At 34.5% G+C, this 10,657-nt stretch overlaps 1 protein-coding gene across 1 annotated transcript; it reads left to right on the forward strand.

Annotated features, from left to right (window-relative positions):
• Positions 1-310: 310 nt before the first annotated feature.
• LOC143617499 (citrate-binding protein-like) lies at positions 311-1,522 on the forward strand. Its single transcript, XM_077090035.1, has 2 exons — positions 311-709; positions 1,082-1,522. Exons 1-2 carry the CDS (start codon positions 437-439, stop codon positions 1,460-1,462), a joined length of 654 nt encoding a protein of 217 aa, XP_076946150.1. The 5' UTR covers positions 311-436; the 3' UTR covers positions 1,463-1,522.
• The last annotated feature ends 9,135 nt before the right edge of the window (positions 1,523-10,657 follow it).

Raw genomic sequence — 10,657 nt, forward strand, 5'->3', positions numbered from 1 at the left:
TTATACTCAAGGGTCATCTTTTGTATATTTAATGTTTTTTTTATGTACTAGCTTCTTGCTATGACTGTTTTTTTAATATAATATGTCGTCTTTCAAAGAAATATTAAAAAGAACTGCATAGAAAATGTCATTATTTTATTTCCTTTCAAAAAAATCTCACATTTTAACTGTTACTTCATATTGTACCCTTATCTTAAGTGCTAGGGTTTCATGTCAATGATATCTTTTTAGTTTCTAATTTGACACCCACAAATATTATTTTATGGATTTAATATGTACAAATAAAATTTCCAAACAAGATTCAAATCCTTAAACCCTAATTTTGTGTACATCCATGCAAACAAATTACATTTCTAATCATACACTTATATAAACAATACTAACTCTTTGCTTTATGCATCAAACACTCATACATTAAACAAACCCTAGAGAGAAAATGAAGAGAGTTTGTTGTTGTAGTTTGCTTCTCTTGGTTGTACATTTGAGTCTACTTACCGAACCTCATATGGTGTTTGCAGTTGATCCCACACAAGGATTTACTAATGTCCCCTTAAAGTCAAGTAGCTTCATATACCAAAAACCATACAACGTCCCACTCAGTGAACGATACAGTTTTGTGAATGGAGTTCATCGGTTTTGGGTCTACGCAAATGATAAACCATTTAAACGTGGAAGTGATACACAACCACGGACGGAAGCTCAAATAAAAGTATGTTTTTTTTATTAAGGGTCATAACCAAAGTCTTGTCATAATCCCTAAAGTATCTTAGTATCATATTCTAACATGCATAACTTTATGAATTCTGATCAACATATCTTAGTTTAGCAAGTGCATTAGCTAGTTATATTATACAAGTTAGCGATGCATGTTTTTAAACGCAACAAAAATTGTTAACTACACAAATGGACCCTGCAACACGTATTTTTTGTAATTAGTGAACGGTGAGACTGTAATTTTCAAGAAAATGTCAAAACCTTAATATAACACATGAACCATTCATGTAATTAGTTCTAAAAAGAATTAACATGATCTTCTAGTGTATAAAATGTTAATACTTTATTTTTACGTTTTTCTATACAGCCAGACTACACATCAGGGATTTGGCAGTTTGAAGGTTATGCTTTTGTACCACACGTAACTTCAGGTGCTACAATAGTGCAAATTCATGGTGCGGCCGATGGTAAGACGACACTACTACTAAGGATTTACAACGGCGATATGAGGTACTATGATGGGCAAGTAATCGCTACTGATTTATATGATAAATGGTTCAAAGTGAATATAATTCACAACGTGGATGAAGGAAGACTTATGGTTTACATTAACGATGTTAAGAAGTTTGAATCTCATGATCAAGGGCCGGGAGACTTGTATTTCAAATGCGGTGTTTATGGTGCCCCGAGTGATACTAGTCGATATATGGAGTCAAGGTGGAGAGATATTAAAATATATAAAAAGTAATTGTTAAATGTATGAAACGTGTATAAATACTTAGATGATGTAACGTATTATTGTTTTGTTATAAAATACGTGTGTTTGTGTTATATAACAACTTGTTTATTGCAACTTACAAGTAGAGGTGTACAAAACCGGTTTTAAACCCAAACCGAACCGGTTTGGTCAACAACCGGTCAAAACCGGTTTAACTCAACCGGTTCGGTTTATAAACCGGTTTAGAAGCATGATAGGTCGACCTGGTCACACCGGTTCGGTTCGGTTTGTAAACCGGTTTCAAACCGGTTTTCCTCAAACCGGTTTTGAACCGGTTTTCGGTTTAAAACCGGTTTGATAGATTTGAAGGCGAACCCGTCCTGAAACTGGCGGTTTGGGTCGGTTTGCAAACTGGTTTGGGTGAAACCGGTTTTAAACCCAAACCGGTTCGGTTCGGTTTGCCTAAAACTGGTCCCAAACCAGGTTTTTTGTACACCTCTACTTACAAGTCATAATTAATTGTAACATGAAATCAATCAAATAACAGCTTGTTTGTATGGCAGCCAATATGACTTGCCCAAATGGCCTAATAAAACAACTAGCCCATCTCACACTATATAAAAAAAAATACACGTATTTGAAAATGTATCGGTTATGGTTTCTAATTGGTTTTTAGTGGAAAATCCCTAACCTATGTAACCGGTTCAGTTTGGTTATTAACAAATCAATAATTTAACTTACAATTTACAGTATAAAAGGGATGATATTTGATTTTATAGTTGGTGATATATATATATAAAAGATTTTACAAACTTATGTAAGTCTATAACTTTCTTGCATTTTATCTTTTGAAAGTGATTAGGAGTGTAACATATGATGTTTAAACTAGACTTATTTAATTTAATTTTAGCATATAAGGTATACATGTTTTCTCTCTTTGTATTTACTTTTTTCTCTAAGTATATAGTATACATCATGTTATCCGACTATGTAACAATAATTTCACTTCAAAGGGTATTTAGTCTAATGGTATCAAGACGTGATGCAAAAAATAATACATCTTTTTATGATGTTGAACGTTCGATTCCCGCATTGGACAAAATCTGTAAATTTAAGAGTATAGTAAGTGAATTTGTGAGTTAGTCTTTCTAGAAATAATGTAAGAATAATTTCACATTTGTAACCATGACATCACATTTTCGTTCTACCAACCTTCTCCCGGTAGTACAAAAACCTATAAATGAAAATAAAATATACTTGAATCTGATTCAAACTTATGCATGTTGTATTTAAACGTTTATCCATTCGTCTCCCGTTATAAACAACACATGAATCAAGTTATGGTACGTCTGTTCTCCTATAAGAGTATCTACAACATGCTACACAACCCGAGGCCCGAGTGACGTGACAGATTAATGAACCTAGGGTGACAAACTTTCCTTGTGAATGCAAGCCTGCAACAAACTTGCAAGGTGGAAGGTTTGCGGGCCACCATCACTTTCTTTCTCACATGCATATATACAAATATAATTATAATATTTTTAATATGGTATGTGAAAGTTTATTATTGTAGAAAAAATAAGGTTTTTAAAAAAGTCTGAAATATAATGTGACGCTTATATGACTGTTTGTTATTGTGAATACTCTATCAAAAAACGACATGCATATGATTCTACTATTTGCCTTTTTGCCTACAAATGATACTCGAATTTGAATTTTATTTTGAATCCAAATTTTAATGATGTCAAACGTTAAAATTAAAATCTTATCTGTTTGCTTTTATTGAGGCCATTCCACAATCCAAACCAACAAACGACAAAGATCATGACTACGTTTGTCGAATTAAGAACTTTCAATAGAAACGTTATATTTGTCAATATGGAGCCTGGATACGAATATGCTACTTAAGTTTTTGTGTTGTTTTGGACTATTAAAGTAGTTGGTTTATGTTTGTTTCCTTCACTTTTCGACCGTTATTTAATACTACTATCAAACATTGAAACAATCTTTTGTATTTGAACTTGAAACATAGTTTATATAAAGTCTTATCACGTTTACATTAAATAAAAGTAACATAAGCTTCATGGTCTGTATTCATATCGAAACGTTGATAGAAATAAGCACGTAGAAAAAGCAGGTTCTAAAGCATCTTTGATGGCTTATACGTTCATGCTTCGAGTATCTGATAAGCTTCAGGCATTTACTACCAAGGACACTTGGGGTGTGTCATGTATGAACCCACCCAAAATCAAAACATTTGTGTACCTATCAATACATCATATTAATCCTTCGGAACCCGTCGAAACCCTCATCACCGGTAGTGGTGTTCCGTCACTACTCACATCCAATCACCAATGTTCTTTCACAAACACACACGCGCCTCCTAATATTTCTTTATAAGTGAAACTCGTGGCTGGAAGCAGCACAACTTACCCAAAAGGGTGGTGGCGGGTGTCATCGCTCGGGTTGTCCTACTAGACATGGGTATCTGTGGGTACCCCGTCCACCCTAATAAAATTCGGCAATATCTTATATAGCATTATTTAAAAAAACGTATATTATTTTCTGAATGTATACATGATATCTAATATACTAAATAGTAGCATACCAACTCAACCCGACATCTCCAGACTCCAAAGACACATGAGTTGTTTCTTATACCATTTATAATCTTCGACCTCTATTTTTCAACCAGTATTGTTTGATTTATACAGTAGGAGCTCACGAATTCGTTTTTGGTTACCTGAATAGAAAATTCTCACGAGGATTACTAATCGATGGATCACTCCCACTTTAGTACGTTAACTCATAACACATGCTGATAATTTGGGCGGGACTTCCTTTATGGCCTAATATATATTTTTGTGTTTTATTTTTAAACGTTCTAACGATTAACATGTTTAATTTTATTATAACTTACAAACGAAACACGAGCATTTTATTAAAAGAAACAAGCATGTCAATAAAAAAACAACTTATTTATCATATTGATTTAGTAATAATTAGTAGCTATAAATTTTTTCAACTCATAATTTTTGTTACATGCCATTCAGAAAAAAATTGTTTCCTTTTCAGATAATGTATATGTAAAATCAATATCAATTCCATTTAAAAGCAAACACAAGGTAAGTTTTTTTAGGTTTAAAGTGGAAGTGAAAAGCAAAAGGTAAAAGAAAGTGAAGTCTTTTAGTTGGTTGTCATGGGTGAGTACAGTGCTTTTGGGTTTTTCCATACTATTAAAAAGGACAAAACTTGGTGGTCCGAACCCACCTGTGACTTGTGGCTCAGTCCTCATGCCATGGCTCAGACTCTGGAAGCACCAGACCCACATTGGGTCTTGTTTCAATGGCTTTCTATTATGGGTTTGGTGTGGTACATTACATCCATTTGAGTCATTTGGCATTGTTTCAATAATAACTTCTTTTGACTTTGTAAATCATTCCCTAAGTAATTATGAGTATCAAATAATGATAATCATAGTAATTATAACAAACCTACTACTTTATGTAGATTCTTAAGTTAAAATTAAATCATTACATGCTAGTGAATATACAAGTTTTTATACATTATTGAGTTTAGAACGCATGGCTGGGCAAACTTGGTGCACGAGACTCCCCACATGCCTGTTTATACGATACATTAATCTTTACCTTATGTATTTGTGCAAGAGATTATTTTTACGACTTAAACACGTGACTTGCATGTCACATGTTAGTAACTTTATTGCGTCTACAAGGTTCGTCCCTTAACTACTTTAACGACATAGTGAACTACTTTCATTATGTAAATTGTTAAATATGGTTCTTAATCTATAACCTTATTTTAGTGACTCAAGCGACCCTATTGTCTTCGAGCTTGACCTTGTTGGTCAAGAGGACATGTCTGCGACTCTGTGGGAGTATGTAGGAGATTCGGTTTGATTATTTTTGCATGTCACTTAATGTTTCATATTTTTCAATTATCCCTTAAACATATCTATAATTACCACAAACATATGACTAACATAAGAAGTATAATCAAAATTGATGGTTTCATTTTATATAATAATCCTTAAACATATCTATAATGGTAACTTTAAACTTTTAAGTGTTCTATTGTTTATTCTTTTATAAGTTTGTCAAAACACCTAGTTTGAACTTCATGCATAGAGGTTATCCCATATCTTAATGAGTAAGGATTGTTAAGGAAGACAAGACAAAGGGTTTAGTCTTTTTAATTTGCTGCTTTGAGTAAGGTTGTTTGTTTGTTTCTTAACTTTGTCTCTTTATTGTTGTCTCAAAATTCAAAAAGATAGTTTCTTTCAAGATTTTATTCTCTTAATAGTTATAAAAAGAAGAAAACTTAAAAGGGGTGTTGATCACAAGACTAATGATTTAAGAATAATAATCCCCATCATGAACATCATCTTTTCCTCTCCTTTTTCTTTATCTTTTTTAGAAAAATTTTAATAAGTAAAAACTATACCCAACTTTGTAACTTAATTACTAATTTCTTTATGACTTTTATACCCTTAGGATATGTTAAGTAGAAACTTCAAATTTTGGCTAACTCAGTTTTCAAGGTGATGGATCATTGTCTCGTAACATATGTATCAACTTGTACGTTTTGTTTGTATTTTGTAAAACTTTATTTGGACCACCCCATTATTTCACACAAATTAATTTAACTTATTTTGTTAGTTGTGACTAGTACAACATGAATAAAAATACTAAATTTAAGTTTAATAATTTAAACACAATAAGTCTGTCCTCTATGGTGAGGGGCTTCGAAGCCCCTCCCCAATGCCACGTAACCACCGGGGGGCTTCGAAGCCCCAACCAATATGTCCGTTGTGGTTTAATGCCCATTGGCGCCCATACACACACACACACACACACACACACACACACATATATATATATATATATATTTGTGCGTGAGAGGTTGAGAGGGGAAATGGGAGGGGGGCCCACACAATTCATTCATCTGCGCCGGCCGTTGCTTTGCCTAATCCCTCCGCGCCCTTGGTTGGACCGCGCCCCACAGCGGTGTTCGGCGTCCACCGCGCCCAAAAATCCCCTCAACGTCACCCCATAGCGACCAGTCTAAGAGGAATTACAAAATCAGTTTGTCTAAGTATATGTGATCATTTAATATTTAATGCATGACCATCCACAATGATAAAGCCCAAAGGCTTCGTGGGCGGCCAAGCCCCTTTCACGTCATCATGGTTGCCTCTCCCTCACACCCCCTAGGCGACTTTCTCCAGCCATTGCCCTTACACTAACCTCTCCACATTAATACACGGGGTTTCACGGACATCGTGTTGGAGATGGTCACATTTTTCTTCATTTTATTTTAGTTTGTGTTTCAATATGAAAATTAACATACCTTTATTTTCGATCTTAAGAATATTTGGTTTGTTGAGCCACCTTGATACCACTAAACCAAAGATCTTACTTTTTATTTATCTGAACATTACATTAAAATTCTAAATATGAAGTTTGATGCGATGATATGTACTAATTAAGATGAGTATGTTATATAAATGAAAATAAGCTGCAAACTTGAATTAAAACATAAATAACAACCTTATCACATTAAATGATAACAAATAAATGAAAAGTTGATCATATATTGTTAGAAGCAAATGGTTCATGATCGAACAATTATGAATACAAAACACAATTAGACTTTTTGTATGAAAATTTAAATCCCATAAAATGAACCTAAAACCAATGTTTTAAAAACCAATGGGTTCGGTCATCTTCCTCTTGAACCAAGTTGGCCTCGTGGTGCTTTGACTTTGGGCATTCATATGCAAAGTATCAAAATTCTGGTAATTGATAACACTTGGCCTATGACTTGTCACCTCCTCCTTTTGGCTCTCGTCCTTCACCTTGTTCCCGCTGATCATTACCTCTCGAACCATGTTGGCCTTCATGGCCTATTCCAATTGACACATCTTCATTTAACATGTTCATCATCACACTCGAGCAACAGTCTGTCACGGGTATCTTCAATAAGTTTGGGGTTTCACTTGCTCCTCATATGTTTTAACTTTTAAGTCGACCCATCACTTCTTCGATGGACAATGTATCAGTCTTTGAGAATTGCTTGATTGAAGCAACTATCGGTAGATATATATTTCTATGATATTAAGTTTAAGAACGTTGACCATTACCTCGTTATCAAGTGAAGACATAAGGCACTTGTAATTCGATTGTAACCTGCTAAACTTACCCGCAAATTCAACAACGGTCTCCACCTTAGTCATATTATTTTTATAAAATATAAGTAAACAAAACAAATGGCCCTCATACTATTAAATGATGTTACTAATTTACATAATAATTCTTATGTGTAAAAACAGTAAAATGACTTAAATACTTCTAAACTTAAATGAAAATTTACAAAGCTAGTGACAAGGACCGCAATAGTTACAATATTCAAATGTTAGAGATTGAAATGTCAAAAAAGAAATCCACAGACCAAATAAGGGTGAGAAAAAACTGAACCGAGAACCGACATGTAACATCCTAAAATATTCTAATATTAAATAAAGAAAGCCACGTTTAGTTATCGTGTGTTAATAGTTAACTTATGCCTAATAAGGAAAGGACCATGGACTTGGATTAATTAAGATGGATTAAGGGTAATGGGCCTTAGGTCCATGGGCTTTAAGGGATATAAATATCCCCTTAAACCATCCTAAAACCCTAACTATCATTTCCATCCTTCATAAATCTCTACACACTCCAAAACACACACACCACTGTATACACGGCCGAGAGAGACGAGAGGGGCTTGAGGCCAAACGAACGTTAGTTGGTATTAGATCTTTATTACACGAGATCTAGAGTGCATAAACAAGTTAAACGAGATCCAAACGAGCACTAAAGGTATGTTCTTGACCCTTTAAAGTTTACGTTTTATTAGCGTTTAGCATTGAAACTTAGAACGAGAGTAGATCGGGTATAAACGAAACATAAAGTTGTAAACTTGATGATAAATACGGTGTAATGAACCCGAAAATGGAAACGGCTCGAGTAATGAACCCTTAACACTAATATTGAACGTTTTTGAACTTAAAGGTCCAAACTATACGTGTTTTCGGGTCAAACCATATCCAAAAACGACCATAGGAATGATCGCGGGTTAGTCAAATACCATACCCATGGATTTCTCGGTAAAACGATGATGATTTTGGGGATTAAGGACGAACAGCGGCGGCTGCTGCACAACTTCGCCTACAAGCGAACTTCGTCTGCAAGCAAGTTCGCCTAACTGATCAACTTCGCTGATTGACTAAGTTCGCTGCAGCAAGTTCGCCGTAGAAAAGTTCGCTGTAAGCAAGTTCGCCTACTATGAACTTCGCCTAATACAAGTTCGCTGATGATAAGTTCGCATGACGTTAAGTTCACTTAAAGTTCGCTTAATGTTAAGTTCGCTTATTGTTAAGTTCGCTTAATGATAAGTTCGCTGGAGTTAGCAAATTAGAAAATAAATTAAAAACCTAATGAAAAATGTGTTAAGACAGTTAATGGAAATAAAATTTTTCCAAGCTGACCTGGCAGCTCGACCCCAGCCAGGGGCTCTGCCCCTTGGACCCTGCTAGGGCTGCCGCCCCTAGACCCCGCTGCCAGGGGTGCTGCCCCCGGACCCCCGTTCGTTGTGGGTTATATAAATATAGAAATACAATATGAGTAGTGGTAGTAGTTAATTGATACATGTAAATATTATACAGTTAGCTGTGCACAGCTCAAGAAGGGAATAACGATTAACGGAGAGCGTAACAGGATTCAGGTGAGTTTCTAGCCCCATTTATGTGTTATGTTTTCGGGGCTGTGTGCATACTCAATATGTTTGTTAATACGCTTATCCTAAGAGATAAGTGTATGCCTTATGTGAATAATGTGAAATGTATGAATGATTGCTTGATAGTACGTGAACGATCTTCGGATATTGCACGTACTGTCAGGTTGTAACGCTATATATAAGGGAAGTATGATATGTATGCTTATGTGTATGAACGTGATAAAGTTAATAAAAGAAGGAAATGATGGTTGTATGGTTACGAAAAGGGCACCGAGCCCTAATAATACTCGAGGTATGATGTATGGTTGTATGGTAACGAAGAGGGAATCGAATCCTACTAATGTTCGAGAACTAGGGAACCGAACCCTACTAATATTTGAGGAAAGAGGGTACCGAGCCCTAATAATACTCGAGGAAGGAGGGTACCGAGCCCTAATAATACTCGAGGAATGTAGGGCGTAATGCTCTTTATAACGTAAGATATGAAAGCAAGTTAGTACAAAAGAAAGTATGAATGAAAGAATATAAGTTTGTGTGTATTGTATAATATATGATTAACTATAACTCACTCAGCGTAGCTGACTTTTAGTATGCACGCAGGTGAGTAGGATGAGGCAGCTCGCTTGAGGGGACACGTGGCGTTGAATAAGAGACTGGCATCGGAAGGCTCAGGGCGTATTATGTTTTAATTACTTAGTTTTCGAAAGACAAGTTGGTTGTTTAAGACAAGTTTTGAATTGTTATGAAATGTTTTATTAAAGTTTTTATATTACGCGAATGTTTTTAATTAACTATGATATTTAGAACTGCATTTATGAGTAAATCCAACACGAAAGTAAGGCTACCGGTAACGGGGCCTTACAAGACAAACTGAATCGAAATTTACTGATAACTGAATTAACCCAGAAGCGGTTATCGGTTATTTTTGTACACTCGGTTAACAAAAATAGCCAAATCATTTATATTTTCATATACTTATAGCTTATACACACACACACACACACACATATATATATATATTCATTGCATGTATTCCATGTTTTGTATCACCATTTTATGTATATATGCCACAATCGTATGTATTCATTCTCAATTTCATGTATTTATACATTAATTTTATGTATTTATTATTTTTGCATCCTATTTATGTATTTCTAAATACAAATTTTAGCCAATTTTGATTTTTGTTATTAACCGAAATTAAATAAAACGAACTCAAAATAAAAAACTTAACTCAATAAACTGATTCAATTAACCGAAAAACGATCAATTAATTTGGTTAAGACTATTAACCGAACCATGCAACCAACCAACATATCAATTTACTCAATTTGCAAATTAAACTTATCACAAAATTACTACATTACCCTCCTCTTTATTTTTAACTTAAAAATATAAAGCCCAAATTGTTTCTTTAAATACCAAAGC

The sequence above is a fragment of the Bidens hawaiensis genome, unplaced genomic scaffold (assembly GCF_021521415.1).
Source record: "Bidens hawaiensis isolate Kalapana, Puna unplaced genomic scaffold, B.hawaiensis_p1.1 tig00055114_1, whole genome shotgun sequence".
In the NCBI taxonomy this organism is placed as follows: domain Eukaryota; kingdom Viridiplantae; phylum Streptophyta; class Magnoliopsida; order Asterales; family Asteraceae; genus Bidens; species Bidens hawaiensis.

Coding starts and splice junctions, on each gene's coding strand:
- LOC143617499 (XM_077090035.1), top strand. CDS start 437: ATGAAGAGAGTTTGTTGTTGTAGTTTGCTTCTCTTGGTTGTACATTTG. Junction 710..1,081: donor GGACGGAAGCTCAAATAAAA/GTATGTTTTTTT, acceptor TTTTCTATACAG/CCAGACTACACATCAGGGAT.